At 49.0% G+C, this 18560-nt stretch overlaps 1 protein-coding gene across 3 annotated transcripts in view; it reads right to left on the bottom strand.

Annotated features, from left to right (window-relative positions):
• Atp9a (ATPase phospholipid transporting 9A) overlaps positions 1-18560 on the bottom strand; it is a 114298-nt gene that overhangs the window by 57227 nt on the left and 38511 nt on the right. For all 3 annotated transcript variants that reach the window (XM_078051902.1, XM_078051903.1, XM_078051904.1), the window contains 4 exons: positions 7389-7447; positions 5679-5730; positions 4008-4102; positions 202-282 (listed from right to left, as the gene is read on the bottom strand). In XM_078051902.1, coding sequence (XP_077908028.1) covers positions 202-282; positions 4008-4102; positions 5679-5730; positions 7389-7447 — 287 coding nt within the window. The remainder of the gene's footprint in view (positions 1-201; positions 283-4007; positions 4103-5678; positions 5731-7388; positions 7448-18560) is intronic.

Here is an 18560-nt window from a genome sequence, read left to right as displayed (position 1 = left end):
TGAGAAAAGATCCCTCTGCTTTCAAGGTGGGGCTGCTGTTAGGAAATCTCAGGCCGGCCCTGAACAAAACCACACCCTGGCAAAGGTCCATCAGAGCATCTCCGCCGGCCTCCTCTGCTGGCCTCCTCTGCGGGCCTCCTCCACAAGCCCCAGCTCATGCACACTCCAGGACGGGATCTCCGTGACAGCAAGCCGACTTACTCTGGTAAAAGTCCCCGCGAAGTTGTGAATATCGATGCTTGGCTCCTCTGCATACACGTAGGATCGAATCTGGAGAAGGTCCTGTTCAACAAGGGGATGTGGTGGGATTAAAACAGAGGTCAGCACGGGGTCCGGGTTTCGGGAGGCACCCACTCTCTTTCCAGAACCACTGTATTTCCCAAACCCAGCCCACAGGCTCTCAAAACCACAGGGTGGGTAGAAAGATGAAGAAATGCCTCCGTGAAGTTAGTGCAGGGGTCACCACGTCCAACACCCCAAGGCCCCCCGAGAGCCCAGGGGCACCCTACGGCCTGCGTCTGCCCAGCACTTCTAGGTGCCAGAGATGCTGCAGAGCCATGAGCACCCCTGTCGTGGGCGGGTGCCCCTCTGCTGAACTCTGAGCAGTGAGACTTGCTCATGCCAATAAAACACTTGCTCACCCAAGAAACAATTAGGCGCCACTTGTGTGCAAGGTCCTGGGAAGCAGGTCCTTTCAAGAAAACAGGAATACCTCGCAGTCACTGGAGGACCGCCACAGAAACAGTTAAAAATTAAAAATAAAGAATAACAGATATTGGTAAGGAGGCAGGGGGACCAGACCCTGGTGCGCGGCTGGGAAGGACGTGGGGCAGTAAAGCCACCGTGGAGGACAGCAGGGACTTCTCCTAAGAATCAAATACAGAATCCCCACGGGACGCGGCAATTCTACTTCTGGGTGTGTGTCCCAAAGAACTGACGGCAGGGACTCAAGACGCAGGGACACCGTGTGGGAGACTGCTCTCAACAGCCGCCACCGAGGACAGAGTCTGAGCAGGGGACCCTCAGGCCATCCCCCCTGTCACTGTACCCAGCTCCCCCCCTCACCTCTTTATCTGCTTTGTCTCCTCTCCTCGCCTCCTTTCCTGACTCTTCTCACTTCCTCTTCCATTTAACAAAGTTCTTCCAAAACCATTATTGCTGACCCTGACCACGGCCCGCCAAGCCAGGCCCTGCAGGCAGAGGGCATCCTGGCCCTGCCGATGTCCAGGCGAGCTACCACAGCTAACTCCCAAAAAGGACAGCTCCTGCCACCAGCCAGTTCCGGCATGGCCCAATCCTGCCATTTAAAAAGCTTCATCCTTCCATCTATCTATCTATCTATGAATCTATCTATCGCCCCTTTTTGCAGTGCTGAAGATCAAACCCAGGGCCTTGTGCCCGCCAGGCAGGCGCTTTACCAACGAGACACACCATGGCCCCGCACCAGTTTCCTTTTACCTCTCCTACACTTGACCTATTAAAGGGAAGCAGGGATAGTTACAGGAAAAAGGAAGCAAGGATTCTCCTATTAGGTAAATCCTACTGCAAAAGCAAGACACCAGTTGGGCAGGGTGCCGCACACCTATAATCCCAGCAACTCAGGAGGCTGAGGCAGGAGGACTTCAAGCCTCGGTAACTTAGTGAGGACCTTAACAACTTAGGGAGTCTCTGTTTTAAAAAAATTTTTTTAAGGGGCTGGGGATGTGGTTCAGTGGCAAAGTACACCTGGGTTCAATTCCCAGTACTCAAAACAAAAACAAACCAAGACCCCCAATTCTAAACACAAAGTTGACTAAAAATATTAAGGGACAGAAAATGGATACGCTACGATCTCCACATGAGGGTACGCGTCACATTTTTAGTGAGCCATCCACATTAACATGTGCAGATTCACGTGAAAAACCTGGGTTTCCGAACTCTGGGTTCTCTTTCAAAAACCGTCAGGCAAACTGTGAACAACAGCACTCAGCAACAGGGGTCTGGAGTTGAGGCCCGGGGCCAGCCCTCAGGCAAGGCCCAGGCTCCCAATAACTAGGAAGCGCCCTAAGCACACGTGTTAGCAGGGAGTCCCAGAGAACTGATAAGAAAAGGCCCAGAGACACAGTAAACCTGAGGGAGGAAACCTCACAGAGCAGTGGAGATCCTCTGTGTAAGCCACCGCCCGCAGACAGTCTGCAGGCTAACTGCTGAGAGGGGTCTGAAAGGACCACCACCTGCGCCCCATGACCCCCCTCTGGGAAAAGATAAAAGCGGGGGTCAGGCCATGAGCCTCTTCTCACTTTTCCTTCCAGGTCTTTCCATACACACAGTCAATAATAATGAAAAGAATGTATTTGTGTATCACTCAGGTGAACTTTTCATAAAATTCTCTTAATCTCAGCTTTATTAGAAAGCTGCTTCCCACTGAGACCCCCGAGGGCCACTCAGGCAAGTGTCCCCTGACAGCGGGGACAGCAGATCTTCTCTTCTTCTGAGCCCCAGCCCAGGACGAGGGTCAAAGTGGGAGATTATAAACTGGAAGCTGCTTCCAAAGCACACTAGCAAACACAACTCTACACAGCAAAATACGCAGGCACCTGTGCTTCTGGGCCCCGGGACAGAGACCGTCAATCATTCTGAGAATCGGAATCCTTTATTTGAAGAACTCTCACCAGGAAGTAAAACACATACCCAAAGTCTGAATCCAGCCTTAAATTGGCTACATCTCATGACTGTTTTGGGGGATCCTCCACTGTACTTAAAAACTCACTATTCTAGAATTCCTGGTTTAGCAGTCATGCCAGGCATGGTGGTGCATGCCTATAATCCCAGTCACTTGGGAGGCTGAGGCAGGAGGATCACAACTTCAAGGCCAGACTCAGCCATTGAGCAAGGCCTAAGTGAAATCCTGTCTCCATAAAGGGCTGAGGAAGGCTGGGGCTGTGGCTCCGTGGCAGAGCGCTTGCCTAGCATGTGTGAGGCACTGGGTTGGATTCTCAGCACCACATATCAATAAATAAAATAAAGGTCCATTGACAACTTAAAAAATACTTTTTTAAAAAAAGGACTGAGAATGTAGTGCCCCTGGGTTTAATCCTCAGAACCCCCCCTCCAATAAAAACCAGTTACGAAGGGTGCTACCTCATTTTTTTATTAGCCATGAAAAACCACCAGTGTGGTGCCATGTTTACGGTTACGTTAACTGTACTAAGACCCAAAACTTTGGCCGGCCTGCTCCCTTCCCACTAGACGGCATCAATCCACGTGACAGGAACACAGGATAAGTTCCATGTTGTACTTAACCCTTCCAGAACGCCGGTGGGCAAGTCAACCTCTGGGTATTTAAATCACATTTGGCCAATACTGTGGCCATCTGTCAGCACCCACTGTCCCATGCACTGGGGGTACAGCAGGGTCACACCAGGAGCAGCTGCTCACAGAGAGTCTGCCTGGAAGTGAGTGGAATGGGAATGTCAGGGGAAAGTGGCCAGAAAATAAGAACTTGTGCAGGACACCTATGTGACACCTACATGCCATCTATGTGACACCTACATGGCATGCTGGACATACCCGGCCAGGCAGACCTGGGGTAAGAGGGTTCCTGGGGAGCAAACAGCAAGGGCTGGTGTCCAAGGAAGAGGCATGCTTGACCAAGAGGCCAGTGGGCAGTGGAGAGGGGCAGAGGCCAAGGTCAGAGACGAGCACCCTGCAGGCGGATGGTGTGGGGCCCCTGAGCAGGGGCACGACACGCTCTGATCTCCCTTTAATGCTCTGCCGGGTAGCCTGTCCAGCTCTCCTGCGACTCTGAGCCACCCCAGGAGGAGCTCAGGTCCTGCCTGTGGAATCTGCCCTGGGCACGGCCCCACGGGAGGGAACTGAGGAGCCGTGGAAGTTCTCCGGGATCCCACAGTCCCCCGCCAACCCCAAGGCACGTCTGACGTCCCCTGTTGGCCCTGGAGGGCATCTGAGCTTGAGAGCCCTCCTGTGACCTGGTGACCGCAAGCACTTCTGTAGGGAAAGCTACTCACGGCGGCCGTGGGGAGCCTCTGTGTGCAGGCCACCGGCAGCCGCAGCTTCCAGTCCGTCTCCCCATCCAGCTGATCCGTCCGCAAGAAGCAAGACCCTGTGGAGGGAAGTTGGGGACTGTCCAGTTACTCAAAACCCAAGCATCCTTCCTGGGCCGTTCTAAGCAGCTCCTTACAAAAATGGCCGTTTGATGGCCAATGACCCAAAGAGAAAATGAATACCTTCCTCTCCACCCCCTCCACAAGCTCCGAGACAGAGATCTGGGTTCCAGCCCTCAGGCCACCATTCTCTCCCCATGAATCTAGTTTCATTTTTTTTTTTTTTTTTTTTTTTTGCTTCAGTACTGAGGATTGAACCCAGAGATCCAGTTCCACCGAGCCACACCCCCAGTGCTTTTTATTGTTTATTTTGAGACGAAATCTAAGTTGCAGAGGTGATTCTCCTGCCTCAGCCTCCTGAGTCTCTGGGACTACGTGTGTGTGCTGTGCTGCTAGTTCACTGACCCTGCTGGACCACAATATGTCCTCATTTTAAAAATGAGAAGAACCAGCCTTCACAGCTTGTCGTAAGGACTCAGTGATGGTCCAGTGGCTGGCACAGGGTGGCTAGCCCTGAGGCCGTGCTGGGAGGGGTTCCGACCCCTGCCTCAGGAACCAGACCATCAGGGACAGATCCCAGCTCTGCCGCCTACTGGTTCCTTTCCTAAGAAGGAATGTGCCCTCTCTGAACCTGTCCCCTGTGTAGAAAGTGAGGCAGTCCCGGTGCCAGCACCCAGGGAGGTGAAGGCCATCAGGTGTGTGCAGACCCAGAGCCCCTGCGGCAGAACTCTCGTCACTGTGGAAGGTGGCCGGGGCACGCGGCTGGCCCTAAGCCACCGACTGTCTTCAATGAGCAGGACCCAAGAACCAATTCAAGGCTAATTGCTGCAGTTTTTAAAAGACTGTTCTCATCTAGTGCATTCTGTCCCCTCTCCTGGTTACATAAATATTATTAGCGTGAATCTTTACCTTCACTTTCAGTCAATTCATAATTAAATAGATTGCAACAATCTTAAAGGAATACGAGCGCCCATTTTTCAGATGTTCGAACATCTCCAATTGGGCCAGATTGGGGCGGGGGCTTGTTTCTTCAGAACAACTTAAATTAAAAGGCAGGCCGGCAGCCTGCTAGGGAATGATGGCCACAGGTGGGGGCCGGAGGCTTGAGATTCACTGCGGTAAACAGGGGCTCTAATGACAGATAAGCCAAGAGGAGCACAGGAAGCCACGGCAGGAAACGTGCCTGCCCCTTCCCGGTTTCTGTGTCCGCCCATCTCCTCACCCAGCCACAGGTGTCGCCTCTGTTCCACACACTTCCTGTCCACGGGCTCCTGAAGTGGAGCCTAACACAGCCCAGAAGAGGGGATGGGGGAGTCAAGGCTTGTGGGCGTGGCTCTGTTGTGGGCGTGGCTTCACCAGATGTCAGTCATCAGGGCTCCAACTGTCATTTTAATGACAAACATCTAATAATGAACACTTTCCATTTTAAAAGATTGCTCTCCTAGGAAGAGGTTGCTGATTTACCCTCAGGGCTCCAAAATGATATCTACACCACGGCTGCACTTTCAAATGATCATTTTGCCAAATTACCACTGAAAGGTTAGCGGTTAGCGCCACATTGATCTGGATGTTTACCATTTTTTTCTGATGTCCTCAGGAAGATCATGTCAGCAGGGACCCGCTGGTTCTGTGGTAGGAAAAGGAAGACGGTCACGGAGGGCAGCCACGGGTGGGGTCTCCGGCCACCCCGAGGCAGGAGGCCCACGGGAGCCCACCCCTCTTTGAAGTTTCTGCTTTTGTCAAAGACAAATTTGGAGGGTCATTTGGTTTGGGATCTGAGGACAATGGCGGGCTGCTGGTGCTTTACACGCCCCTAATAAAATCCCATCTCAGGAAGGAAGCTCCCCGTTTTCCTGCAGATGCAACCGGCACCCGCTGGAACCCCAGCCCAGGTGTGGGCCAGAGCCGCTGGCACACCTGCAGATGTCCGCAGACACCCCGGGGACACCCAGCTCACCCATCTGCCTCTACCCATCCCCAGAGCCATGTCTGGCTCTTAGCAGGATTTTCATAGGGAAGTGGAACCGTAAGAATGGACAAAAGCCTTTCTTGAAACACAGAGGGAAACCGACAGCAGCCCCCACGGAGCTACCAACAGAAGAGCGTCTGACAACACGCGGCTCCGAGCGGTCACCCCCAAGAGTTCCACTCCCCTCAATCGACCTTGAGTTCTTGGATTTCATCCTTTTAAAAGGGCATAGTTCAGTTCCTACAGAAACGAGGTAGCACGAAATCCTTTTCTAATCAAATATTATTCCAAGATTCTCCAGGGCCACCCCAAAAATCTCACACCTTCCAGACACACATAGTAAAAAGAGATGTGTTTGCTGAGGCAACAAACATTAACAGGGCTATTTTTAAAAATGCATTTTTGGACATTTTACTGTTCGCATGTTAAACTTCACCCCTGACCTCATAAAATGGTTGGCGGGTACAATGTGTGAGTCAGAAAATGCAAGCTAATATTGCTCGAAAGGATGATCAGATAAGTATTTCTAAGTATCAAGCAAACTTAAAGGGAAGATTTTATTTATGTGCTTTTTATTTGTATTTTATTTTGTACCAGGGATTGATTCCCAGGGGCCTCCACCACTAAGCCACATCCCCAGCCCTTTTTCATATTTTATTTAGGGACAGGGTCTCACTGAGTTGTTTAAGGCCTTGATAAATTGCTGAGACTGGCTTTGAACTCATGATCCTCTTGCCTCAGCCTCCCAAGCCACTGGGATTCTAAGTGTGCACCACCACACCCAGCTGGAAGATTTTATTTGAATAAAAAAAAAAATTTAAAGTCCAAATAATAAACACGAAAAAGGACAACAAAACCTGTACTTGTAGGGGGTTTGAGTTTCCCCTCCTCATCCCCAGTACTGAGAAACCAACTTGGGGCCTCATCCAGGTGAGGCAAGCACTCTACCACTGAGCCGCCTTCCCAGTTATTTTCACTTTTGAGACGGGTCTCACTCAGTGGCCCAGGTTGGCCTTGAACTTGTGATCCTCCTGCCTCTGTCTCCAGAAGCTGGGATCCCATGCGTGCATCCCCGTGCCTGGCTGTGGTTGTACATTTCATAAGCAGGATTTCTTGTTACCCAATACACACAAACCTTGAAAAAATATTTTGTTTATCTCACGGGAAAGAGATTTTTCTCCTAAGCAAAGACGTAGGGTAGAATCCCAAAAGCATTATTTAATTTGTCTACCAGATATGCATTTGACCACGGACTCCCTGTGCAACGTGCTCACCCGGCTAGACCAGGCCAGGACAAGCTTCCAGCCCCCGCTCACCTTCTCAACGATGATGAGATCTCCCACTTGGATGCTGGAACTCTTCACCTTCATTGTCCCTGCAAAGCAACAGGCCAACACATCAGGCCACGGTGCATTTCAACACAGCGCCATCGCTCTTGGATCCTCCCAGGGGTGCAGGAGTGCCCTGACGCACGGCACCCTCCAGGAGCATCTCCTGGCTCCCCAAGAAAAGGGTCCCTGCCGCAGAGACAGACACTAGGTCCTACCTCGCAGGGCACTGAAATAACTCATGTCTTTCCAGAAAGATCACCTGTCTTAACAGGGACTGAGATTTCCCAGGTAGCCACAAGGGATTCTATTTTGCCTCAAAAAGGAAAGGAAAAGGGACTGGGGCTGGGGCTCAGGGCAGCATGTGTGAGGCACTGGGTTCAAGTCTCAGCACCACATATAAATCAATAAAATAAAGGTGCATCAACAACTAAAAAATTTTTTAAATATGAATTTTTTTTTAAAAAAAGGAAGGGCTGGGGATGTGGCTCAAGCGGTAGCGCGCTCGCCTGGCATGCATGCGGCCCGGGTTCGATCCTCAGCACCACATACAAACAAAGATGTTGTGTCCGCTGAGAACTAAAAAATAAATATTAAAAATTCTCTCTCTCTCTCTCCTCTCTCACTCTCTCTTTAAAAAAAATTTAAAAAAATAAAAAAAAATTTAAAAATTTTAAAAAAGGAAAAAAGGAGGGGCCGGGATTGTGGCTCAGTGGTAGAGTTCCTGCCTAGGATGATGAAGGCAATGGATCCAATTCCCAGCACCACATATAAATATTTAAATAAAAGGTCCATCAATGACGAATAGAATATTTTTTTTTTAAAGGCAGAGGGACAAAATTAAGAGTCAGATCCAGGAGAAAAGAGAGGAATTTTAATTTTCAACAATACCAGCAGCCCCCTCAAAAAAAAAAAAAAAAAAAAAAGCTAAACCAAAATGACTGATTTACTTTTTTTATTTTTAATTTATTTAAGATGTTGATGAACCTTTATTCATTTATATGTGGTGCTGAGAATCGAACCCAGTTCCTCACACATGCTAGGCGAGCGCTTTACCACTGAGCCACAACCCCAGCCCTGATTTACTTTCTAATGGACAATTGCTATACATTTTGGCTACGATGATGATCAGACTACATGATTTTTATTAAATGTGTATCTGAATCAACAATCAAAGTTAATGTTACACACTAACGCTGTGCTAAGCACTAATATACACACTGCCAGCGCCTTTTTACCCTGTGGTCACCATCAGGGGACGGTCTCGTCTCCAGCTTCCCGACAGAAAAAAGTTCAGATCAACTCAAAAATGATTCATAAGTGCTGTGTCCTGGGGTTAAAGATGAAAGATGGTCTTCGCAGCTCCCCAGCCCGAGGCCGAGCTCACACATGAGCAGTGGTCGGGGCCAGACGGTGAGGAGTCCAGGCTGCGGAGGAGTCCAGGAGGCGATGCCCTCAACCCCTCCCACAGCTCTTTTCCCAAAGGGCTCTGACCCTTTTGCACATTTACATTTCACATTTTAAAACGTGAAAAACATTCTCTGCCCTCAGGCTCTACAAAAAGAAACAAGGAACTGAATGTGGCCACGGCTGTGGCTGCCAACCAAGATCTAGGTCTAGTGACAGCCAGACGCACATGAGAACAGCAGTGCAGGGAATCCAGGGTGCTCGGGGCCCGGGTGGACAGTGCCCAGCACAGAGAAGGCCCGTTTACTAAATGCCTGCTGTATACCAGGTGCTCTGAGGGCCGAGGGTCCACAGAACTCACACTCTCGAGGGCAGAAACAGCAAATGAGCGAGCTGGGGCTTGGAAGGGGGTGTCCACAATCCTTTGCAGGAGAGTTGGGGCCAGAATTAGCCATGGGAAGGACACGGTGTTACGGGGAACCGATAAAAATGCCGCCTGAGAGAGGAGAGAAGGGTGCACAGGTACGCAGCATGCCCGTGGCTAACAGCTGGGGTTCTCGTGGAGGGGTTCGTGGCAAGCAGGGAACAGCAAGAAAAGAGGTGCAAGGGGTGACCTGAGCCGGACGGTCCAGCACCCTGTGAGCACACCACAGAGGAAGCGGACCTTCCGTCTGGTCAGATTCTCATACAAGGAAACAACACCATAAAATCCTCAGTAGTTACTGGTGTCCTGTTTAGTTTGCAGATGTTTAGCTGAGACACGGAGAAAAAATAATAAGCAAATCTCAAAAACAAAATGCTCCTGAGCAAAACCATGCATGGGGACCATGATCACTGTGCCCTCGGCACACACCTGCTGTCCACAGTAGCTGGTGCTCACCAGCATCTCCCACTTGAATTCCGGTCACTTCACAGAGAACTGAAAGACATGCTGGAATCATCTGTGTGCACGACTCTAGGTTTTCATTAATGGTGCATATTTTAAGTGGTTTATGACCACAGACATTTTTCAAAGCATTCAGATGTCAATTCAAATGACTCTCTGCAATAATAGCCACAGAGTTTGATTCTAAACAATCCTGGCATTTTATTCAACCTGGTTATGTGAACCATAAGCAGGGCTGCCACCAGAAGTTCTACACACAGATATTATGACTTCTAGAAAGCTCTTGGGACTTCCGGTGCACAGCTCTCAAACTCACCCTACTAGGAGAGCCTCTAGCACGGGGTGGCGCCTCACTTCCTAAAATTGATGCTGACCCCATCCAGTGGCTGAGCCCCGGAACACCAGGGAGACCCCCAGGCCTCAAGTTTCATTGTCAATACATTTACAGAGAGGCTGGCCAGCGGGCCCTAATCCAAACAGTACAGCTGCATCTGCAGGGCATCAGTTCCAGGACCCCCGTGGAAGCCAAACTCTGGGGGGGTGGGGGTTTCAAGTCCCTTATACATTGCATAGAAGCTGAGCACATCCACATCTTCTCATCATTTTGAATGATCACTCTAGATTACTTAGGGTGCTCCTACCATGCAAATACGTCACGCTGTTTAGAGAATAATGACAAGGGAAAGTTTTCAACTGGCCCACGCCACAGCAACTCCTGTAGACCCCTCCCCGCTGCACACTGGCAACAATGTAACACTTCTGATGCATCCTGGGTGGAAAGGAGGAACAGAGCTGCAGAGCTGAGGGCCCTGGAAGGGGGGTAGGTAGAGAGAACGCTTTGACTGACTGAGCAACCTTCTCTGGCTCCACTAGGGGGCAGCCGCGGGAGCGGGCAGGGACCCAGCCTTCTTTCTGGTGGGCTCAGGAGGCCCTGCCTGGAGGAAGGTCATAAATTCAACCCGGCCCTCGGCGCCAATGACGTTCCCCTCACCTGAGCCTGCCCCGACTTTTCCAAACATAAATTTACACATTGTCTTTGGGGTTTATGAGTTAAATTCAGGCTGCTGGCCTGACTGAACAAGCACGCCTGGGTTCAGATCCTGGGGACTGTGTTACAAGTGTTAGAATCCGAATGGAAGCAAGCACAGGTTTTAGCTCTGGCTCAACAACAACTGCTCATGTATCTGTCCATCCGTGAGCAGGACGGAGAACAAAATTGGGAGGCCTCTCCGGAAAGGCCTGGTCATGATTCTGGAGATGCAGGAGCTAAACCTTCCTCTGGCATAGATATTTTCTAAATTCTTCATTTCAAAAAAAAAAAATATATATATATTTTTAGTTGTAGACGGTCACAGTATCTTTATTTATTTTTATGTGGTTGCTGAGGATCGAACCCAGAGCCCCCCACGTGCAAGGCGCACTCTCTAGCACTGAGCCACAGCCCAGTGCCCTAAATTCTTCATTTTTTACCGTAAGCATGAGGTTGTTTTCTAAGAAGAAAAAAAAATAATAAGCTCGGGTTTTTTTAAGTGACCAGGCCCAGATTTTTCCCCTTCTACAACAGAGGCCTGATTTACGATCAGTTAATTTGAACTGTGCCTCCCTCTGTCCATCTGTTCTACCTCAACAAAAAACCCTTTAATCCACCGTGTTTGCAGAGCAGTTTCTGAGTCCCCCCAGCAGGCCGATCCTTCATGTGAACACTCCAGCCATTCCTGCCCATCAGCCAAAGCCCTCCCCTCCATCTGGGGGGGGGGGCAGGGGAGCCACCACCACGCCACCACCAGGCCACCACCAGGCCACCGGTGCTGCTGAGCTGGGTTTGCTCATTAGCATCCAGGGGAGGGGAGCCAGTCTCAGCTTTGCGGGCTCCCCCTTGATTTCACCAATGCAGGGTGCTTGGTGAAATAAATCTGGACTTCCCATCTCACGGTGCCATTTCCTTGTCATCAAAAATATGTGATTCAGGGCTCAGTGGCAGAGCGCATCTCAATGAAACATGGCTATCTAAGGACTCCTGGGCTGGCAGGGAAGGCGCAGGGAGAGAGACAACCTGAGACAGGGGCCCAGGTTAGACGTGAGGAAGAGCTGCATACTCTTATCTGGGATCGGCTCCCAGAATGGGGAAAAAAAAAAAAACTCTTCAGATTATGTGAAGGGCCACAAACACGCACTATCTGACCTTCCATCAACCACCTTTCTCAGTCTTCAATAAACGTTCTTACAAGAAAGAGGAAGAAGAACAAGATAACAAGATACAGAGAAGCCATCTGGCACAGCTTCCTGTCTTCCTAACAAAGTCTGTGGAGAAAGAAAAAAATAACACTTTCACAGTGATTGTTACAGATCTCAAAAGATAGCCAGCTCTCCCTGCAGCCCACTGAGCTGGGGAAAAAATACTGCACAGACACAAGCACTACTACTTTTTTTTTTTTTTTTTAAATCCTACCTCCCTGAGAGCCTCCTAAGATGTAGGACTGTTTTCCTGGGTACTCTGATGCTGTTTTCATTTAAAAAAAAAAAAAAAAAAACAAGGGCCCTGCAAATTATACAGCTGGTCAGCAAGGAAAATAACGGCACCCTGCAACCTCTTTTTAAAGTACCCAGGAAGACACGGCCCTATCCTGGGAGGTGAAGCCCCAGAACCGTGCACTTCTCCCTTTTGGATCCCCTAAGATCCCAGCCCCCATTTCTAGGCTCTAGGTTTGCAACTACCTAAAAGTTGGGTATGAGATTTTTTGCAAAAGTGGAAAGTTCTCTCCCCGCCACATCCTAAATCACTAAATGTCTTCCAATAAATTCATCCCTTCCAGCTTTCGCCACTTCACCCGAGTGGCCTTGCGGGCAGTTTATTATGGGCAGCAAACTTCCACTTACTGGAGCTATTTGTTTCTACAGAGGCGACCCCAAGCCTTTCATAAGCAAATCCACCGAGTCCACGCCAGGCCTTTCATGGATGACAGCTTCAGAATAAGAGCAGTTTGTCTACATTGCAGGGAGAAACCAGATGTTTCCCTTGAATTGAAACAAGCCAATGACAATTCAAACTGCAGAACAGCCTACCAACAAAAATGTTCCTTCTTAAATAAATTCCAGGGTGCTAGTATGTGGGGCCTATTTTTTGATGCCAAACAGCTCCAGTTCTTCCTCCATTTTCCATCGTGTGGGGGGGACACTGATCTCTTTTGTAGATCTCCAACAACAACCTCCACGCACTAGCCCTGGTTAATGTATTACTCTTTAACTCACTCTCTAATCTAACTGTGACAGTGATGAGTTGTAAATTCTGCACCCTGTGTACATTTCCTGGGGTTGATGTTAAAACACCTCGCAGACCCAGCGGAGTTCAGAGGTTTAAAGGGGAAATTTTCATATTCAAACAGTGGCCTGCATTCCCCACATCCCAAGAAAAGACATTTGAAAACGAGCACAGGCTTGAAAAGTATTATTACAAATACACGATTCCTTCCTGTTGCTCTTGTTTAAAACACTGAAAGGGGGAAAAAAAAAAAAAAAGACCGAAGTTTAAATGTAACAAACTCATATCCAACAGAGGCTTTTAAATAAATATATAATAGTCTTGCCAGCTTCCAGTGCCCAAAATGATGAAGAAGGGTCACACCCCAGCAGGGGGCAAGGCTCTGGGGAAGATAACAGTGCCATTTGCATGTGAGATTTTTTTCAGGGTTTTTTTTTTTTTTTTTTTCATCAAACAGCAGATCAGTTCACCACTGATTTGCAGTAAGTGAAACTGAATATTGGAAAAGAGAAAACACAGGCTTAGAGAACTGGAATAACTTTGCTTCTGTTAACCAGACTGCATGACCCCTCCCCCCCAAAAAAATGGCAAAATCTGTTTTAAATAAGACTCATAAACACTGATGCTCTGAGTTTCAGGGAGGGAAGCCTGGGAGAGGGAATTATTTGCTCACTGCACAGCATTCAAGATCCTAAGAGGAGGATCATTGCAGTTTTGCTGCTTTGGCATCAAAAAGCCCATCCCCGACAATGGCTTCCTTTACAAAATCCAAAAAGCACACCTCACGTTCACCCAGGTTGAACAAGAGTGGAAACTTTGGAAACATGCGTGCTATTTCATTAAGTTCATCAACCTGAGCCAAACAATTCCCCGTTAACAAACATTTTCCCCACGTTATTCTACCTTCTCATCAACTCCAGTAGAACACAACTCCCCCAAAGAAAACTGGACCCTGGGGGGTGCAGCTCAGTGGCAGAGCACTTGCCCAGCATGCAAGAGGCCCTGGTCTCCATCACCAGCACCACAAAAATAAACAAATAAATTTTAAAGGAAGGAAAAAAAAGGGGCTGGGTTGTGGCTCAGCGATAGAGCACTCGCCTAGCATATGCGAGGCCCTGGGTTCGGCGATCCTCAGCACCACATAAAAATAAATAAATAAAACAAAGGTATTGTGTCCAACTACAACCACAAAAAGAAAAGAGAAAGAAAAAAGAAAGAAAAAGAAAAGAAAAAAGAAGGAAGGAAAGGAAAACATGTATTCTCAGATCTCAAAATGCAACCACATTAATTGCGATCCCAAATAATTACCCAGAGCAGATTTTGAATGAAACTGGGGACGCGGGGAGGGATCTTCAAAGGGAGGTGAGATCCTTGGGCTCATGGGTGGTTCCACACCTGGGAAAGGGAGCCCAGCGTGGCTAAGGGCTTAGAAAGACCTGGGAGAGGAGAGCTCTCCCAGCTTCTCACCACATGCAGAGGAGAAAGCGGAGATGCCAGGGGTCTCAGCCCTTGGCATGGAGCAGGACTTGGTTAGCCGTGGGTCCAGGTGTGCCCAGCAGGACAGGGGCAGTGGTGACCACCTTCATTATGCCATCTGCACTTTCTTTCCAGGTGAGCTATCCACTGACTTGTTAGCCCTTGACCAGGAGCTGGTCTGGGAAGGCTCTCCTGGTGGGAAGACCCCGGAATGCACCAGGGACAATGCAAATCCAGCGCCCCCACCGCCTGGGACAGGCACACAGAGCCTCTCCAGAACCAGACTTGTGGTGTGGGGAAAGCAAGTGCAGAGACAGGTCATGTGTAGGCTTGTTAGTCTTTCTAACCCGACCCAAATCTTTTTTATTTTATTTATTTATTTATTTTTTTTTTGAGGTGCTTGAGATCAACCAAATCTTCTGAGTACAAAACTGTTTTTCTGGGTCCACTACTATTTCAAGTTCTCTTTTTTGGGCTTCATTTCCAAAGCCACATTCATACAGGAAGACAATTTCATAATTAAAAAAAAATTCACAAAGGTCCCCAAACTGCTCTTTAGTGTGAGTTTTTAACCCAGGGGGAAGGGGCACCTGTTTCTCCTGTGGCACGGCTTCCCCGTGGTTTTCGTGGAATGAGGAGGCTGCAATGACAGGTTTCTTTGGACTCAAAAATGTGTTTTAAAATGCCTGAAAATCCTAAAAGCCCTCTGTCTGCGCTGTATGTGTTAATGCTAAATATTTCAGTCATCCATGAGCTACCGTCTGGGAAAGTGCTGAGCTCAGCTGCTGCACATAGTAGGTGCCTGACTTTAAAGCCTAAGGGTCTACGCTCAGACCAGCCGGTCAGAAACACCAAGCTCTGTCCTTAACTAGCCCCATCAGCTCAGATAGTTTAGATCTTATTATGGGCTACTCAGCCTTGGCCCTAAGGTGGGTGAGAAAGAAGCCTCTTCTTCCCAGTGTCACATCCCCAGGGTTGTTTAAAATCACCAACTGGCCAGGCCTGGTGGCGCTGCACGCAGATAATCCCAGCAACTTGGGAGGCCGAAGCAGGAGGCTTGCAAGTTAAGGCCAGCCTCAGCACAGTGGTAGAGCAGCACTAGGTTCCATATCCAGTACCACAAAAAAAATAATGATAACCACCATCTAAGACTTAACCCTACCTGGTGGGCTCAGGGTAGGAAGAAGTCCTTCCCTTTTCTCCTGCTTCCCAACTGGGGAAGCATTTTTTTGGAACAGCTGAAGCGCCTCTTGTATTCACACCTTATATACAAATTCCTGGATTCCAGAATCCACCCTCCCAGAGACTCAGGTCCTCCATGGCCTACCGGGTCTTTTTTTCTTTTCTCTCTCCAGAGGGAGAGGCTCAGGAAGCGCGGTCTGACTGGGCAGAACGAGGTGGAGCCAGAACCAGGGGTCCTGCAGCCCAGGCTTCCGGCTCCCCAGCAGAGGTCTCCGCTCAACCCGAGGCTCTTGGAAGCTCTGTTAACCAGGACAGGCTTCACGGGCTCACCATCTGGGTACTGGCGTGGGTCCCACGCTCAGTCCAATGCTCTCCTGCGAGCAACTTTTTTTTTTGGCTGGTGCTGTGTGGCACATGCCTATAATTCCAGCAACTTGGAAGGCTGAGGCAAGTTTGAGACCCGTCTTGGCAACTTAGCCAGACCCTGTCTCAAAATTTAAAAACAAACAAACAAAAAGCTGGAGATGTACCCAGTAGTTCAGCACCCCTGGGTTCAATCCCCAATAATGAGTCAGGGTCTCACTAAGCTACCGAGGCTGCCCTTGGACACCCAGGATCTCCCATCCTCCTGGCCCAGCTCCCACATAGCTGAGATGACAGGCACATGCCACTGCACCTGGCAATGAAGTTCTTAATGACGTTTGAACATGGGTCCTACAGGCTTGACTGACAGTGGGTCCCACAAATCCCAGGGCCAGGCCTGCTCTTTTGTATCCAAGACTCAGGATAAAGGTCACCTCCTCTGGAAAGACATCACAGCTCCTCTCAGATGGGTTCCCAAACCTGTGGCTCATGCCTCCATTTATACACTCCTTAACCAACCCCTGCAGCAGAACCATCAGCCTTTCTCCAGTCCACACAAAGGTGTAGGCACAGTGCCAAGTCCTCTCGTGCAAGAGGTACAAGGGAGCAACTCTCCACAGTGGGGGACATTAAAATCACCTGGTTGCTGGGAACTTAACAGGACCTGCCCACCTAGCAGGGAGAGGTGCAGTGGAGACCCCTTATGCAGAGCTCAGAACCACTACTCTCAACCGGCAGAAACTGCCCAGAAGTAACAAGGCAGTGTCAGGAGAGGGACTGTTCCTTATGAGGGCCACCATACTCCCACCATCAACTCAACCAGACGATGCAACATGTTGGAAGCAGCTATTTTTAAAAGCTGTTGGACCGAGACCCCAGAACATTCTTAGATGTTCATGGCCTGTTCTGCTCAGGGTCAATTCGCACAATACAGCTGGGGTGAGCGATCATTAATTCCAGGTACACCTCTGTAGAATTTTTTGATTTCCATCTTTAACTCAGTATCGAATCCCGTGCTGATCCAAAATATGTAAAATACTCCCGACATATGTGCTCTCTTGTCAGACGGTGCATTCCGGAAAGTCTGGACTAAAAGGAAAGTTCTGGCTTTCGCCTCTCTGCAGAACAGATGCTTTCACCATGGCAACGGTGTGTGTTCTGAGGGGAACTCAGAACTTCCCACTAAAAATATGTCAAAGCCCATGGAAAACGAGAACTACCCCAACAGAACCCCCCCCCCCCCGTGTGAAAATAAAGGACACAGAAAAATGCAGTTTGAAAACTGTTATCTGGGCTAGGGGCGTGGCTCAGGACACTTGCCTAGCCTGTGTGAGGCCCGGGGGTCCATCCCCAGCAGCACAAGAAAAACAAAAACAGTTAACCATGGTCCACTTTCCCTCCCTATGGTAAGGTGCTCATTATCAGAGCTTTTGGCTCAGCTGTTCTAAATCATTCTTTTTTTTTTTTTTACTTCAGTCTGAGTAAGTCTGAAATTTTTTTTTTAATCTGATTAAATTAAAGCCTCTAAAACTATAGCCATCTGCCAATAAGAATCCGAACCTTTGGCAATTCTTAAAAGTATATCAATTCCCCACCAAAATGCATGTCGTGAATCTAACTCTGAAGCAACATCAGCTAAATACAAACCAAGGGACAGGTTACCAAGGGACTGGCCTGAAACTGGCCTGTCCTTTAAAAAAAAAAAGTCAATGTCATGCAAGACAAAGAAACCCAGGAGCTGTGCCAGGTGAGAGGCCAAGGATCAAGAATGAAATACCACCAGTGACCTGGACGGGTTCCTGGACCAGGGGGGAGAAAATCCACAACGGGCATTTTCAGGACAAATAGTAAAATCTGAGTGAGGACCATAAATGAGATCAATAGTAATGGATCAAGGGCGAGTTTCCCGATTTTGATATTTGCACTGTTATGTGCGAGAACTGTTCTACTGAGAATTAGACACGAATATATAGGGATAAAAAGGAATTTCCTCCGCAACTTGACTCTCCAGGGACGCGGGGTGTGTGTACAGAGGCTCCTTGAAAAGCAGATGTGCTTCCTGCTAACAATGGCTGCCTCTGCGAGGGGCTACAGGAGATCCCTAGAGGAGTTTTGCAACTTTTTTTTTTTTCCACTAGCCAGAAAGTTTAAGTTTAAAAGCTACATTGGTACAAATACGGCTACTATTAATCAGGAAATGCGGTAGAATGTCAGCAACGATCATGGCCGACAGCCTACCGATGAAGGTCATCTGTTTCTGAGCATGCTGGACAGTTACTCCATTTTGCTTCTGAACTTACTCAACGAGTTGTTGTTGGTGGAAAGCGTCCCTTAAGGAAATCCTACCGGCAAAGTCAAAAAGCGGGTTCTCTCCTTCCTCCCACTGCGGCCTCACCGTGTGGGCTTGTGACTCTGGCCTCCCCCCAGTGTATCGAGTAACCGGAGCCGCCTCCGTGGCTCTCCAGGCTGACAGTCGGCTGGCTGTTTTGTTGGGCAACCAAGACAAATTGCGGAGCGAGGGCCTGGGCTAATATTCAGAACTGTGTTCTGTGGCCTTCGCGGTTGCACCGGCGGGACAATGGGGGAC

This window comes from Ictidomys tridecemlineatus, chromosome 5 (assembly GCF_052094955.1).
Source record: "Ictidomys tridecemlineatus isolate mIctTri1 chromosome 5, mIctTri1.hap1, whole genome shotgun sequence".
Lineage (NCBI taxonomy): Eukaryota > Metazoa > Chordata > Mammalia > Rodentia > Sciuridae > Ictidomys > Ictidomys tridecemlineatus.
This window is presented reverse-complemented; position numbering and strand designations above follow the sequence as displayed.